At 46.2% G+C, this 17,500-nt stretch overlaps 1 protein-coding gene across 1 annotated transcript in view; it reads right to left on the minus strand.

The window, feature by feature from the left end:
• Nucleotides 1–17,500, minus strand: part of LOC311225890 (uncharacterized protein) — a 381,841-nt gene that overhangs the window by 7,223 nt on the left and 357,118 nt on the right. Inside the window, exon 15 of the mRNA XM_084311282.1 lies at nt 11,085–12,185. Within this exon, the coding sequence (XP_084167408.1) occupies nt 11,085–12,185 (1,101 nt within the window). The remainder of the gene's footprint in view (nt 1–11,084; nt 12,186–17,500) is intronic.

Here is a 17,500-nt window from a genome sequence, read left to right on the forward strand (position 1 = left end):
AGTCGGTGGCACAAGTGATACACAGGAAGTATATATGTTGGTGTAGACATGGTCCAATGTATTGTTGCTCCTACAGTATATGTTGGTCATGGTCCAATGTATTGTTGCTCCTACAGTATATGTTGGTATAGACATGGTCCAATGTATGCATCAAAGAGAGCATTACGGATGTGGCGACGCTGAACTCTGTCTGTCTTCTGTTTGCTGTGTCTTTCCTTTCTCTCGGCCATGTCTGTCCTCTCTCTGCTGTGTCTGTCCTCTCTGTCATGTCTGTCCTCTCTCTCTCTGCTGTGTCTGGCAGCGGTTTATTCTATAACAGGATACTGTAAACTAAGTAAACAGAACACACAGTAGTACTAGTAGTAGTACACACGGCTTCTCAGTTACAGTGGGTGACAATATTGTCACAAGGAAAGATGAAATTACCTACCTGGGGTCCATCCTAGAGGCTAATCTCTCCTGTGACAAAATGGCATCCAATGTAATAAAAAAAGTCAACCAACGAACTCGATTCTTGTACCGGATCTCCTCTCTGGTAAACAAGAACACCCTGAAGACTCTGGCAGGAGCACTCATTCAGGGGTACTACGACTATGCTTGCACCTCATGGTACCAAAGCACCTCAAAGGCGCTAAAAACAAAATTACAAACATCTCAAAACAAACTGGTCAGACTACTGCTTGACCTTACTCCTAGAACCCACCTCACCCCTGCCCACTTCGACAACCTAGGATGGCTTAGAGTAGACGACAGAGTACAACAACTTGCAATGGGCCTGGTCTACAAGATACACTACACGACCAAGGTACCCATGTACATGTCAAAATACTTCCCAAAGGTCAGTGAATACCACGATCACAACACCAGAGGGAGCTCCACAAATCATGTCAAACCCAGATTCGGCTCAAATAAGGGACTAAACACGTTTCGCAATTATGCCACATCAATGTGGAACGCCCTACCCAAAGCTGTAAAGGAATGTGGATCACTACCCACTTTCAAAACCTCTCTCAAGGGACACCTACGGGAGACTGCAATTCAACACTGGCCCCTGTAAATATCCTAACCCAATCATTCCAACCCCCTCCAATGTACAGTCATTTACCTAGTATGGTTTTGTCAATAGTTCAATGTACAATTGTGTTTGTTTGTACAGTGTCTCCTCCCCCCCCCCTCAATGTACAGTGTTACTTGTTTATACAGTGTGCCCCCCGCCCCCCCCCCCCCCCCCCCCCAACCACCTCCAATGTAAATTACCCAGTATGGTTGTCAATATCCCAATGTACCCAACCCCCCCCACCCAACCTCCAATGTACAGTTTCTACGTCAAATGTATATACTCCCTTTTCTTGACTCCTTCTGTATCACAAACAGTACTGTATTTGCAAATCTGGTATGTCATAAATGTATAGATGTAGCAGTACTGACTATCTGTATGTCATGTATGTCATATATGTCTATATGAATTGAAAATGGGGGACCCTGATGGAAACAAGACAAACGTCTTTCTCAGGTCTGCATCCCCTTAACAATTGTATGTATTGAGCCGTACTGTATTGTACCCATTCTGCAATCTGTTAAATAAAGTTTTCATTCATTCATTCATTCACTGATTGCAATCTGCTTGCATAAAACATTATATTAAAATCACATTCTGAGGTCAGTGTTAAAGTGCCACATGGAAGAGGTCTGGTTAGTGGTTAGAGTTAGAGGTGGTCTAGGTCTGGTTAGGGTAACTTAGGGGTAGTTAAGCATTCATTATAATTTATTATTATTATTTAGATAGATGGATGTAAAGGGCTAGACCAACTCTTAACCCCTATCCGGACCTAGACCACCTCTAAGTCACAACCCTAACTTGGTGGTCTAGGTCTGGTTAGGGGTTAGAGTTAGAGGTGGTCTATGTCTGGTTATACTGATCCGATACCAGTGCATACATAAAAAATTATAAAAAGGTTATATTATATAAATTATAAAACTTTTTTCTCTTTTATTTTTTACAGCTACTGTTTTATATATACTGTTTTTTAGTAATAACTAGAAAGTAATGGTATTTATTCAACAACAGGTGATTGTATAGATTAGTATTAGTATCATTAATTGACAACTAAGCTCAATGAGTTCACCCACGGAATGGTTGTTGGTACATTGGTTCCGCACGGACATTATACGTTGTTGCGCACTTCCTATCCAGGCTGCTCCGTTTAGGAAGTGATAGTGAAGTGAAGTAGCAGAGGCACTGTTGTGATTTTTAATGCAAAATAAATATTCAACATTCTCTTTTGAGACTCCGCCTCAGACTCTTATCATTTGGCACTAAAAGCTAAACATTGTCACCGGTATGGCTGTCTGCATTATGTCATTAATTGTGTGCGAGAGGTCAATCAGTGACCACGTTAGCGTGAGCTAGGTTAGCCACTAGCTAACGCGAGCTAGATGGAAATACAAACATTGTAAGGTTACTGGTGAATAAGTGATTTACCTTGGAATACTCCTTTGCCAACTTGCTGTACTTTGCTTGCAGGTCTGCAGCTGGATTATGAATAGTCCCAACTTTAGCCAAGGTAACGTTCAGCTAAAACTAGCTTTTCAAATAGCTCCAGCTAATGCTAATAACGGAGCTCCTCGTCACACTGCTCTAGTCGGGACGATGGCATTAAGAAAAGTTATAATTATTTTGTCTCGTCTTGTTTTAGTCAACAATATCAACATACATAAAGATACATTTCGTCCTGGTTTTTGTAAATTACATTTTCGTGTCCTCAGTTGTGGTCAACGATATTTAATAAACAATTTAGTCTCGTTAGCGTGACATGGTCTTCAATAACGTGACGTCACGTCTCGTTGTCGTCATGAAAAAAACCTTCGTTGACGAACATCTTTCGTCATCAATTTAGTCAACAAAATTAACACTGCTCTGGTCTATTCTACGCTATTGAATAATAGTTAATTAATACAATTATTCTGTTACAGCTACTGAGCTATATACTATAGCTACTGTGCATCAATATCCTCCTTTTGAATGGAATAGGTTCAGGAGAGATGTAGAGAGAGGGAGAGGGAGCGAGACACACACACACACACACACACACACACACACACACACACACACGTGAGACAAAGGTATTCAGATGGTACTGCTTTCTCCGTGTTTCTCTACAGACGGGGGTGTTGGGGAGGTCAGATGGGGGTGTTGGGGAGGTCAGATGGAGGTCAGATGGGGGTGTTGGGGAGGCCAGATGGGGGTGTTGGGGAGGTCATGAACCGGGGGTTAAGTGGTCCTAATGGAGGGGGGGGGGTAAAAACTGTGAGGTGCTTCTATTCGAGAGGACGGACACACACACACACACACACACACACACACACACACACACACACACACACACACACACACACACACACACACACATACACACACACACGCACACACACACGCACACACACACACACACACACATTCTAAGCCCCCCCCCTCCCCACTGCATTTGAGCGTTCCCTGTGATTAGCGTTAGCAGTAGTTAGCGTTAGCAGGTTAGCTTAGTTGGAATACTCAGTTAGCAGATAACATTACAGTAGTTAATGTTTTAGCGCGACGTGGGTATACAGGACTGGCGAGGATGCAAAGCATGTTAGACTATTGGAACCGCTGCCCAGCGCACACACATACACAACGACTGCAAAAGGTCGAGCCCCGTGGATATTATTGCAAGAGATATTTCATACATATTATGAAAAGCCAATCTGTTGTTTAGAATTTGGATGGGGGGTAGCGAGTCTGATAAGTCCTGTATGTACCTAGCATGCGTGTCTTTCACGACATGGCAGGACACCAGAGTACTGTCGTGGAATATATTATCGTGTCATTGTAAACAGCTTGACTGGTTCACTCTGACCAGCTATGTAATGTGCTCAGATACTAGCAGACACTACTGTCCCTTTAATTTAGGGAGAGGATGACTTTTGACCTAATCTTTTCCTCTCCTAGCGAGGATTGTTTAGCATTCCACATAACAAACAATACCACCTAGCCAAGGCTGGTTCTCCTTTGGGCAGACTTTGTTTACCTGTCTGGGTGTCTAGTGGACGTCATTTCAATTGTGTATTTAATATACGTGTGACTAGAGCTATTGGTCATTTTATGGCCAGATGCTACTGTGTGAACATGTTGTCTCTGACTGTAAACTGAACTTTCATTGTGGCCACACTGAAATAAACGTTTCTATATTAATAATGACTCAGATTGATTAATGTAAACGGCCCATCGTTTTGTCCTTTAATATTTCCAATTACAGATGGCGACGAGAGATGTTTATGGGATTTTTTAAACTAGTTTTATTTTATTTTTAAACTGATGGGTGTCGAGGTCGGCCGCCAAACAGACTCTGCAGAGAGGGTGAATCCTGGGATTCCAGGGGAGCGCTGCCCTGTCTCGACCTCCTCCGCGCACTGGGGGGGGGGGGGGGGAGAACCAGCTGCGCCGTCCGCTTGGCTGTCACCTCCGGCATGGACCTTGGATGCGTGATAAGGAACACTCTGTGGCTGTTGGCATTCTGATTTCTGTTTAAAACGTTTTTTGTTTTTTAAATTTATAATTAGTTATGTTACAATTAGATTAGGGTGTCTAGATTGACCAGACAGCGGGTGAAACAGAGTTGTGCATTGCCGGCGAGCAATCCGGGGGAGTCCTCGCCTCAATCCTCAGAGAAAAAATAAAGGAGAGAGAGGACACCTGTGTACCGACTGTCTTGTCATTTCTGGCAGATTTACCAGGGTGGATGCGTGCAGGAGTTTGATTTGGGCGAAGAGTTGTTGAGTTTCTGGGTCCAGATGTTGTCTAGGACTAGATCATAGTATTGTTTTTTTTTGTGTTTCCCTCTTGTTCCCCTCTGAACACTTGGATTTAAAGGTGGGTTCCGAAAGTATTAGGCAAGAATTACATTTGTACCCAAACGTAAGGTGTGGTGCAAAGTGTACTACGATACTAGAGACATTATTTAGTTCATACAACAGTCCCGAATGTATTAGGCGAGGTCTGGGGTTCTTGAGACATCTCAAGGATCTTTTTAGGCACTGCTCTGTTTTAAAAAAAAATCTCACAAAGAGGCGGGAAGCTGACCGTGCGTGAGAAATTTCAGAAGTAGAGACAGTTGTTTTTCTTGTGTGATTCATCTCTAATACCTTGTCTGGTCAAACTGCAGTTATTTCTGAATGAAATTAGGATAAGGGCGTTACTATGCGCTACAAGTAGAGCCTTGTGTCTCCGAAGTGTTTAGAGGAAACTATTTTCTGCCGCGTATTTTATTTTGTTTTTTTGTTTTTGTCTGTGAAGAAAAAAGAAGCGTGTTAAAATGGAGGATGTGGGCAATTTAGAGGGGCAGGGAGCAGCCTGTCTGTCGACATGGGAGACTGGGGAGAAGAGGGGAGTGAGGAAGGAGCCCGACACTTTATTTTCTTTCTCTTCCCCCACGGCGGTATTTTCGGGGCTTGCAGTGGACTCTGGCCTCTGTGCTTTCCCGTGTGCGTTACCGGCCCTCCCGCCACGTCAACTGCCTCGTCAATGACCACCAACTCCGCAGCGAGGAGATTGGCCTCGTATACCACTACCACCACCACCACCCGCAACGGTCTGGCCTGTTTCAACGTCCACGCACGGGGCTGGATCAATAGCAACAGATGAAATGGCCAGGCAATTAAGGGAGCTGAGTCTGCATGCTCAACAGCTGATGGAGCGGTCACAATTGTCGCTGATAAAGACGGTCGGACAATCACAGTTAGCCCTGGTGAGAACTTTCTCACAGCTTGCAAAGGACGACTCAGTTGGGCAGAGCATCCCGAGACGAAAGAGAAAGACTCAGCGCAAACGTGCTGGTGCTTGTTTTGTATGCGGCCAGAACGGTCACTGGTATAAGGACTGTGCCTATAAAGAGCATTTTGAGCGGAAGAAGGCGCAATGGAGAGCAGAGTTGCCTCAAGGCGGGACGGAGCCATCAGCACATTGACTGGGCGGCATTGCGGGAAGGCATCGACGCGGAGGACATATGTAGCAGGCAGAGTATATAACACACACATGCTGGGCGGCTACGTGGCGTAGTGGGCAAGGCGCTCGCCACGAAATCTGGAGACGCTGGGCTTGCCTGTTCGAGCCCAGCGCTCCACATTTGCTTTCAGTTTAGCTGGTCGTCCGTACTAATACACATTGGCCGTATTAGGGGGTGGGAAACTGATGGGTGGGGATCGGGCGTTGTGGACAGCGACTCCTACAGGTCGGTTGGTGCGCCTGCGCAGTAGAATCAGGAAGTGTCGGGGGCAGCGTGAGCCTCCCACGCGTTACTCCTCGCCACTGAGAGATCGAGTTGCGCAGGTGAAAAGATGCGACTGCTGTTACCTCAAGTACCGGAGGGGACTTGTGTTATGTATGACTTAGTCCACATTGCAGCCGGCTTGTGGGAGGCAAGAAACAGCGTTCGTGACAGGGGAGGGTTGAATTGGATGATACGAAATTGGGATGGGAGAAAATATAGAAAATGGGAGAAAAAGTGGATAAAAAAAAAAATAACACACACATGCTTACATGCACGCACGCTATGAAAAGGGAAGAAAACAATTCTAGTTGAAATGCAATTTTTCATTAGATATTTATGAAAAGGGAAGAAAACAATTCTAGTTGAAATGCAATTTTTCATTAGATATTTATGAAAAGGGAAGAAAACAATTCTAGTTGAAATGCAATTTTTCATTAGATATTTATGAAAAGGGAAGAAAACAATTCTAGTTGAAATGCAATTTTTCATTAGATATTTATGAAAAGGGAAGAAAACAATTCTAGTTGAAATGCTGCTTACTTAAAGATGCCACTAATGACTTTGCTGTCGTAAGACCCTTACTAAAGAAACCCAAACTAGACAGTAATGTACTAACCAACTATAGGCCAATATCCAACCTCCCACATTGATAAGGTATATAAGAAATAATTATCGAGGTCAGCGAGGTTAATTGTTGGTCTTTTCAATGGAGAGCAGTTTCAGGCATTTTAGATGTTATTTCAAGCATTCCAATACATTACATTGACCAATTAAAAGTATGCCATGAAAACGATTAAGACATGCAACAATACAGCACAGGCTAATAAACTTAGGGTACGGCTGATGGGCCTGTAACTTGATCCATGAGGGTGACTTGAAACAGCTGTAGGGAGGAGTTCTAGGTTTTTGATGCAGCATCACGCTTTAAGGGTCGAGGGAAAGTTGTCACTAGAATGCAATTAGATAAGTCTTGTGGTAAAGGAATCCATAAAGGTGATGTTTTAAAAAAAATTGGGGGATTATTTGGTAGCAAATATATTTGTATAGGAGCCATTTCATTGTGAAATTGTTATTTGACTTCAAAGCAAAATATGTTAACTTGTACATTACCCACTGTCAGCCCACACCGATTCACTGAGAAGCTAACTTTGACGGTTTTAAGGCTTGAATTCTACCTGGAACCATTTCTGTGTACTGGGGTAATTAACACTTTAATCGCCGATGACGTGTTTAGACGTCATTCCTCGCCATGCTCATTCTGCCGAAGACGCCGTAACTCGTCTTTGATATCAATAATTCAAAAATCTGTGATCGAAATCATATTTCTCCTCCGGAGACATGAGATGTACTGGTGAGCTCCACTCAACGGTTCGAGAGCGCCATCTGGTGGCCGATCGGCCAAGAGGGAGGGGCGCGCCAAACAGGAAGTGCTCATCCATAATCCGTCCGGGCACTCGCGATCGGTAGCCGGACTCCATCTCAACACACTGGATAATCAATCGCTCGCCCTAGGTTTTTGTTATGATTCTTTCCAGCCTGGTGGTTGGAGATATCTGTATTCTGCACCCTTGACCGCCCAGAGCCTGGACACTGTGTTCTGGGATCCTGACCATCCAGACAGGGGTTTTGGGACCACCTGTCGTCATTCATTTATGTGTGGACTGGTGTCTCCCTCTGGTGGCTGTTTGGTGTAATAATAAAAATAGTTTTTTTGATGTAATAGTTATTACTACTACACTACTGTCCCTTTAATGTGGGGAGAGGATGACTTTTGACCTAATCTTTTCCTCTCCTAGCGAGGATTGTTTAGCATTGCACATAAACAATACCGCCTAGCCAAGGCTGGTTCTCCTTTGGGCAGACTTTGTTTACCTGTCTGGGTGTCTAGTGGACGTCATTTCAATTGTGTATTTAATATACGTGTGACTAGAGCTCTTGGTCATTTTATGGCCAGATGCTACTGTGTGAACATGTTGTCTCTGACTGTAAACTGAACTTTCATTGTGGCCACGCTGAAATAAACGTTTCTATATTAATAATGACTCAGAATGATTAATGTAAAGGGCCCATCGTTTTGTCCTTTAATATTTCCCATTACAGTACCCGGAGGGGAGCCCCGTCACCACGGGGAGAACATGGAGACTCCACACGAAAAGGCCCCCCTATAATCTGTAACCCCATCTGCCTCCGTACTGTTTAAATAGAAACAAAATACTAAGGGACAGCCCACTCGCTAGGGCTGTACCGAATAGTTCGAAACTTCATTCATAACGTTGACATTCAAATTCTAAATCAACATTCGAATATTTTATTATTATTATTATTTATATATATATATATATCTTTTTTATTATTATTTTTGTATGTGTCTATTCATTCTGTTTAAACCAATGGGGTTTTTCTTCACAGTTGCAGAGTACACAGTATTATACTATTATACTCATCATAAATTTTTTTATAAAACATCGCTTATAGAAAAAAGAAAGTTTACTCTGCAGATTTATGGCATTTTCATCTGACATGGGGGATTTCTTGTTTATGTTAGACGACAACGTTCCCATCGTAGGGGAGCCAGGCGGATTCTAAAGGAGGATTCTCACTCCTCGTCTCCCGGCACGGACATGCTGCGTCAGCAGGGAGGGCAGGCTACAGGCCTCTTTGTGTGGTGCTGTGTGTTGTCATTGTGTGGTGACCTTTTGGAGGAGGGTTAGATTCCTCATACACAGTGTCTGCTCTCACTTGACTACAGTGGGAAGGAAACAAGACTCTGACCCACGTCTCCATGCGGTGATGCAGACAGATGTTCCTACCTCATGTTGAAGCTTGATGTAGAGAGATGTTCCTACCTCATGTTGAAGCTTGATGTAGAGATGTTTCTACCTCATGTTGAAGCTTGATGTAGAGCTGTTCCTACCTCATGTTGAAGCTTGATGTAGAGAGATGTTCCTACCTCATGTTGAAGCTTGATGTAGAGATGTTTCTACCTCATGTTGAAGCTTGATGTAGAGCTGTTCCTACCTCATGTTGAAGCTTGATGTAGAGATGTTCCTACCTCATGTTGAAGCTTGATGTAGAGAGATGTTCCTACCTCATGTTGAAGCTTGATGTAGAGATGTTCCTACCTCATGTTGAAGCTTGATGTAGAGATGTTCCTACCTCATGTTAAAGCTTGATGTAGAGATGTTCCTACCTCATGTTGAAGCTTGATGTAGAGATGTCCCTACCTCATGTTGAAGCTTGTAGAGAGATGTTCCTACCTCATGTTGAAGCTTGATGTAGAGAGATGTTCCTACCTCAGGTTGAAGCTTGATGTAGAGAGATGTTCCTACCTCATGTTGAAGCTTGTAGAGAGATGTTCCTACCTCAGGTTGAAGCTTGTAGAGAGATGTTCCTACCTCATGTTGAAGCTTGATGTAGAGATGTTCCTACCTCATGTTGAAGCTTGATGTAGAGATGTTCCTACCTCAGGTTGAAGCTTGATGTAGAGAGATGTTCCTACCTCATGTTGAAGCTTGATGTAGAGAGATGTTCCTACCTCATGTTGAAGCTTGTAGAGAGATGTTCCTACCTCATGTTGAAGCTTGATGTAGAGATGTTCCTACCTCATGTTGAAGCTTGATGTAGAGATGTTCCTACCTCATGTTGAAGCTTGATGTAGAGATGTTCCTACCTCATGTTGAAGCTTGATGTAGAGATGTTCCTACCTCATGTTGAAGCTTGTAGAGAGATGTTCCTACCTCATGTTGAAGCTTGATGTAGAGATGTTCCTACCTCATGTTAAAGCTTGATGTAGAGATGTTCCTACCTCATGTTGAAGCTTGATGTAGAGATGTTCCTACCTCATGTTGAAGCTTGATGTAGAGATGTTCCTACCTCATGTTGACGCTTGATGTAGAGATGTTCCTACCTCATGTTGAAGCTTACTGTAGATATGTTCCTAGTACCTCATGTTGAAGCTTGATGTAGAGAGATGTTCCTATTTACTGGACCAGTATAATGAACTGGCAGGCAGAGCAGTGTAATCACAGCGTATTTAGTCTTCAGAGCTCCAGACTCAAAACCCACAAAGCAGCAGTTTTCTACTCCTCAGATTCAGACAAATACAGACAGAGGCACACAGTCTGCGTCCGACGACCTCGGTTTCCAGAAACATCGCTCCCCTATTGATTTGAACAAAGACTATGTATTTTGGGGGCGTCCTGGTGGTAGGACGCATACCATGTAACCGCAATGTCCTGAGTTCAAAGCCAGCCTTAGTTGCAGGTCACCCCCCTTCTCTCTAACCCACATTTCCTGTCACTCACTGTCCTGTAATATAAAGCACAAATACCCTGAAAATATGGGGCAACAGTTGAGGTTCCCGGTTCGATTCCCACTAATCCCGGGCAGCGTGTCAAAGTGTCCTTGAGCAAGACACTTAACCCCTAATTGCTCCCGATGAGCAGGTGGTCACCTGTGCCGTCAGTGTGTGAATTTGTGAGTGAATGGCTACAATTTGAGGAACAAATTGTAAAGCGCTTTGGATAAAAGCTACTATATGAATGCACTATTTTACCAAATATCTTTAAGATCATGTATTTTAGTAAAGATTCTAACAAAGATGCTGATCCAGGTTCTACGTTTTAATAACTATTCTAATACATTTTCTAGATTCGAATCAAGATGTTAATGAAGAAATCTTTGTTGAGTGAAAATAGCAGAATGGAGACCACAGCTGACCCTGAGAAGGAGAGTTATCGCTGACTGTGTCCCAGCAAGAGAGCATGCCGGCTGGCTACTCACCACTGCCCGTGCCCCCCGCTCCGGACATGGGTCCCGGGGAAGACACCACCGCCCGGTACGTGGGAGGAGGAGGAGGAGGGGTGGTCCGGCTTCCCTGCCGACCGGCGTGTTTGGGCGAGGCGACAGTTGCTCCACCGGCCTCCTCTCGGGGTGGGGGGGCGGTAGCCTCTGGACTCTCGGGCCGCTTCTCCCTCCCCAGGACGAGAGGCGGGGGGACGGAGCGCCCCGGCGCCGTGTTCTCAGCGGGGGGGCTCGCCGCCGGGGGAATGGCCGCTTTGGGGGGGGGTGCGCCGGCGGGCGGCGAGTCGACGGGAAGGACGGAGGCCGGGGGCGGGGAGGAGGAGGCGGGAGGCGCGCGCTCCTCAGATCTGGGAGGCGGGGAAGTCGGTAAGGGAGGGGTGGGGTCTCTGGGCGGCAGAGCCGAGGGGACAGGAGGCGCGTTCGGCTGAGGCTCCTCTTTGGGAGGCGAGGAGGCCGGGAGAGGAGGCGTGGGTTCCTCTTTCAGGGGCGGGGAGGTCGGGAGAGAAGGCGTGGGTTCCTCTTTCAGGGGCGGGGAGGCCGGGAGAGGAGGCGCGGGTTCCTCTTTCAGGGGCGGGGAGGTCGGGAGAGGAGGCGCGGGTTCCTCTTCCAGGGGCGGGGAGGTCGGGAGAGGAGGCGTGGGTTCCTCTTCCAGGGGCCGGGAGGTCGGGAGAGGAGGCGCGGGTTCCTCTTCCAGGGGCCGGGAGGTCGGGAGAGGAGGCGTGGGTTCCTCTTTCAGGGGCGGAGAGGTCGGGAGAGGAGGCGTGGGTTCCTCTGGAAGAGGAGGTGATGCGGGCGAAGGCAGCGCCGGCTCCTCGGGAAGAGATGGTGATGTCGGTAAAGGAGGCGTGGGGTCTTCGCGGGGAGGAGGGGAGGCAGGGAGAGGAGGCGTGGGGTCTTTGGGGGGAGGAGGGGAGGCGGGGACCGGATGCGCAGGGTCCTTTGGTGAAGACTCTTCGCTGAAGCAGACCCACTTGTCGCCTGATTCGTCCTCAGTGACAGAGTCCTGTTCTGGGCCAAATATGTTATCCAGGTCTGCTATAGAAGGCTTCATGGCTGAGCCGTCTGCCTCTGGCAACACATCTGAGATGGAGACAAACCAAAGATATTCATTAACCTTCTAAATAAAACCCAATTCATACCTGCCATCAAATCACAATGGAGAGTAGGCTGCATATTAAACACAAGCTTTCTATTTCTATTTTTCCCAAATCATCATCAAAGGAACACACCAACATTATGGGAAATGCACTTCCTGTTCCACTCTGTGCTTGCAGTAGAAAGATTAGCCTAGCTTAGGACAAAGGAACACAGGGAGGTGTTTTGGGCCAACAGCTAGGCTAGCTGTTCTGTATCCACTTCCATACATTTGTGCTAAGCTAGGCTAGGAAGAAAGAAAGAAAGAAAGAAAGAAAGAAAGAAAGAAAGAAAGAAAGAAAGAAAGAAAGAAAGAAAGAAAGAAAGAAAGAAAGAAAGAAAGAAAGAAAGAAAGAAAGAGAGAAAGAACGCGATTGAACTAGATAGCGTGATCGAACTACAAGGACGTCATTGTATCCGCTCGGACAGAACAGCTGATTGCGGTAAGAAGCGTGGAGGAGGAGTGTGCGTGTAGGTAAACAACTTGTGGTGTACAGATAACGTCACCATCGTTAAGCACTGGTCTGCTCAGCTTGAGTTTGTCATGATTAAAAATAGGCCATTCCATCTGCCCAGAGAAACTACATGCATCATTACAGTCGTTGTACCACCCTGGACTGCATCAGCACCAACATCAACGAGGTCACCACCACCAAGCTGATCACAATCTTCCCTAACCAGCAGCCATGGATGGATGGGCAGGTCCGGCAGCTGCTGAAGGCATGTGACATCACCTTCAAATCAGGTGACCCACAAGCCTAACAGTCTAGCCCGGGCGGATCTGAAGAGGGGCATCAAACGGGCCAAGCACGACCACAAGCTCAAGGTCGAGGAGCATCTAAATGGCTCTGACCCCCGGCGCATGTGGCAGGGCTTGCAGGCCATTACAGACTACAAACCCAAACACGCCACCCGCCCAACCACTGACCCCTCCCTCCCAGATGACCTAAACTACTTTTATGCCCGTTTTGACAGGGACAACCACAAGAGGGCCATCAAGACCCCCACCTGACCCTCACACTCTCCCCCACTGACGTGTTTGCGGAACTGTGCAAAACCAACGCACAAAAAGCTGCCGGACCCGATGGGATCCCCGGGCGGGTACTCAGTGTCAGTGCTGGGCAGCTGACGGGGGTCCTGACTGAGATTTTCAATCTGTCCCTGGCCCAGGCAAAAGTTCCCACATGCTTCATAGTCACCTCCATCATTCCTGTCCCTAAACACGCCTCCCCAGAGAGCCTCAATGACTACCGACCCTTGGCACTCACCTCCACCATCATGAAGTGCTTCGAGAGGCTAGTCCTGGCTCACCTTAAATCCTGCCTACCACCCTCACTTGACCCCTACCAGTTTGCCTACCGCCAGAACAGGAGTACGGACGACGCCATCTCCGCAGCACTACACCCTGCCCTCCTCCATCTGGACCAGAAGGACACGTACGTGCGACTTCTGTTCATTGATTTCAGCTCGGCGTTTAACACCATCATCCCCTCCAAGCTGACCACCAAGCTCCACGACCTTGGCATCGACCCCTCCCTCTACAACTGGATAATGGACTTCCTGACCGACAGACCTCAGCATGTAAGACTGGACAGCCTCAAGTCCTCCACTCTCATCCTGAACACTGGTGTACCGCAGGGCTGCATGCTGAGCCCTCTTCTCTACTCCCTCTTCACCCACAACTGCAAACCGGTGCATGGCTCAAACACCATTGTCAAGTTTGCAGACAACACCACCGCGGTGGGACTAGTCAACCTGGCCCTCAACACCAAAGAAACTAAGGAGATAGTGGACTTCAGGAGAAATAAAACAGGCACGCACAGCCCCATCCACATCAATGGAGAGGAGGTTGAGCGGGTCTGTAGTTTCAAATTCCTGGGAGTCCACATCTCTGAGGACCTGTCCTGGACCACCAACACCCCGACCCTGGTCAAGAAGGCCCACAAGTAGGGATGGGTATCGTTAGGATTTTATCGATACTACTACTCTTATCGATACTGCTTAACGGTTCGGTACTTTATCGATACTCTTATCGGTTCTTTTTGATTTAGCAAAAAAATTATTAAGAACAGAATCGACATTGCTTTATTATTCTTTTATATAACTATATTACTGCACATGGCCTCTTTTTTTTATCAATTAATACAAGCAGTCAGATAAATTAACTATTTTGGGACTTTCTATTTTATTTAGTAGTAGTGGTCCTGAGTTAAGCTGGTCCACCCTAACTTTGGCACATCTTTAAGCTCTGTGATAACATTGGCCTTTTCAACATTATACCAGGCAGGAATCAGTGTGTTACTGAGGACATTCCTGCAGGGAGGGGTATATTTGCAGTTGAGAGCATTGGTCATCTCCCTACAGTAAAGATTAGAAATGATTGAATTATTGTAAATTTGTGTGGAGTGGTGGGAATAGCTGCTTCAATAATAACTTATAACAACAACAACAACAACAACAACAACAACAACAACAACAACAACAACAACAGACAAGTTAGACAACTATGTATACAAAAAAAACGATATACACTGAATGATTAGTTGTTACCTAAAGCCCTTGGACTCCACTGTAGAGAAGGGGTGCAGGCCTTTGACAACAAACTGGGTCACAGCCCTGTGACACTCGTTCACCCTATCCTCTGTCATCCTTCCTAGCTGCTAGGGAGAAGGGACTTTGGGTGGTGGAGGGAGGATGTGTGGTGGCCCTGGGCTCACTGGCCTGGGACACATTGGTGGCTGACGCCTCAGCTTGACGATCTATAAAACGTTTTTAGATTGTAGTATTTGTAGCTAAACAATTATTTTGTTTATTAGCCTATTTGTAATAATTCGTTATTAGCCTAGGAAACTCCGTATATTGGCTTATCGGCTGCAGTGGACGTGGATGCAGATGGAACAGTGCGCGCAGTCAAATACGGCGCATTTCTGCACACTAATATCTTGTTTTGCCAACATGTTTTGATAGATTGCTCGTATTGCCAGTATATATCTCACACACACACACACACACACACACACACACACACACACACACACACACACACACACACACACACACACACACACACACACACACACACACACACACACACACACACACACACACACACACACACACACACACACACACACACACACACACACACACTTCAGAAACAAATATAGTATCATTGGGTCTCATTCTCCAACAGACTTACGACAAAAAGGGCTTTCTCTTAGGGCCATTTGAGACCTTTTCGGGCAAGACATGAATATAGACAATATATTATAATATAATATTAATTATTATGTTTTATTGGGACGGTCGGTGAATCCCAAAATCGGCCCGAAAAGGTCTCAAATGGCCCCAAGAGAAAGCCCTTTTTGTCGTAAGTCCTTGGAGAATGAGACCCAGAGCATAAATAATACACCTGAGTGATGTCTAGTAAAAAAAAAAAAAAAAAAAATCTTTTTTTTTGGGCCCCCCCCCCAGTGCTGGGCCCTTGGAATCATCCTAAGCTACCCCCCCCCAGCTACGCCCCTGTGTGCTGCAGCCGTCTCGCCGGCTCGCTGGCCGAGGTGTCAACGACGAAGGTGTCAATCTGTGGCAGCGTTTAACATTCCAGGTATACAGGCAGTAACCAATCACGCATAGGCTCAGGTTAAATAATGTGGCCAATCACATCATTCACATGATCATCCTGAATCTGATCCCGCCCGCAGGCAGAGTAAAGCAAACATCTGTGTTCTGAATTTCAGCCCGCCGATCGCTTTGTAGAGAAGCGAGGAGGCATAACTATAGCTCTAAGAGGACATGATGAGAGTCCGAGTTCATCAAATCGTGGAAACTTTTTAGAGCTACTGTATGTACATTGTTTTCAAAGCATGATGAGATCTAAATTACGAAAAACTTTCACTTCATTGCAACTTGTGATTCAATTCTCACCAAGACGAAACGTCGCATTTATCTGCATTAAGGTAAGACAATGGTTCATATATTATTGGATGCCTTCATTTGAACACTTAATTTGCACTATATATAAATGAGTGGGGCTCGCTGTAGTATAGCCTAGTAGTGTGTGTGTATATGAAATCAGAACCTGGACAGTTTGCCTGAAACCAAAAATAAAAGGTCAAATTTTTCTCGGGCTACGCGCGAGGGGGCGTGCCCAATACAGCCTACCTAGAACATAAGCCCATCCGCCGCCTATGATTGCCACCCTTACTGGCAAATGTTTTGTTGCACTTGTGGCAACATGCGTTGTATTATATATCCATACTTTAGAACGCTTCGCAGTTCGCTCTATCCGCCATCACGACTGAGTGCATGCAGAGGCAAAGCTGTCTGTGTGCAGCGCGCTTCAGCACGGGCGTCGGGGACAGCCAATACTATCCACCTGCAGAACCCCAGATCCCCGCAGGCTGAGGATCCTCAGCCTGCGGATCCTCAGCCTGCGGGGATCTGGGGTTCTGCAGGTGGAAGCATCTCGGGACAGCACTAAGGAGGAACACTAAGGAGTACCCGTATGTGTAGCGACTCGCGAGGAGTGTGTGTAATAATGATGACTCGCTGCGGCTCGCTTCTCGTGCAGAGACAGAGAAAGGAGAGATCGTTGGCAACTTTTAAATAATAATAATAATTTCTCTAGAGTATCGATAGCAGTACCGATGACGTCGGAGCTTATAAATACTCCGGTATTTTCTAATATAGTACCGGTTCCCGTTTAAAACCGGGGTCCGGGGGTCATCCCTACCCACAAGCGCCTCTTTTTCCTGAGGAAGTTGGCCAAACTCCACCTACCCACTCCCGTGCTAGCGAACTTTTATCGCTGTACGATTGAGAGCATCCTCACCGCCTGCATCTCAGTCTGGTACGGCAACTGCACTGTTAAGGCCCGGAAATCACTGCAGAGGGTAGTGAAAATAGCCCAACGCATCACCAAGACCCCACTCCCCCCCATCATCAATCTATGAGAAGCAGTGCTTACGGAAAGCACGGAACCTCATCAAAGACGCTTCTCACCCCAACCATGGACTGTTCACCCGCCTGCAGGGTACTCGCTCTGGGGCACGCTACCACAGCCTCCCAGGCAGAACCAACAGGACCACAAATAGTTTCTTCCCCTCAGCTGTCAGACTTCTGAATCAAAACTCTACTTAGCCCACTGCACCTCACTGTATACCTGTGTATATAGCCATAGCTTGTGTAGACTTTATTTTAATGATTATTTTAATGATTATCTTTTATTCTCACCATCGCACATTGTGCTAACTGTAGCT

The sequence above is a fragment of the Notolepis coatsorum genome, assembly GCF_963971535.1.
Source record: "Notolepis coatsorum genome assembly, chromosome: 3".
In the NCBI taxonomy this organism is placed as follows: Eukaryota; Metazoa; Chordata; class Actinopteri; order Aulopiformes; family Paralepididae; genus Notolepis; species Notolepis coatsorum.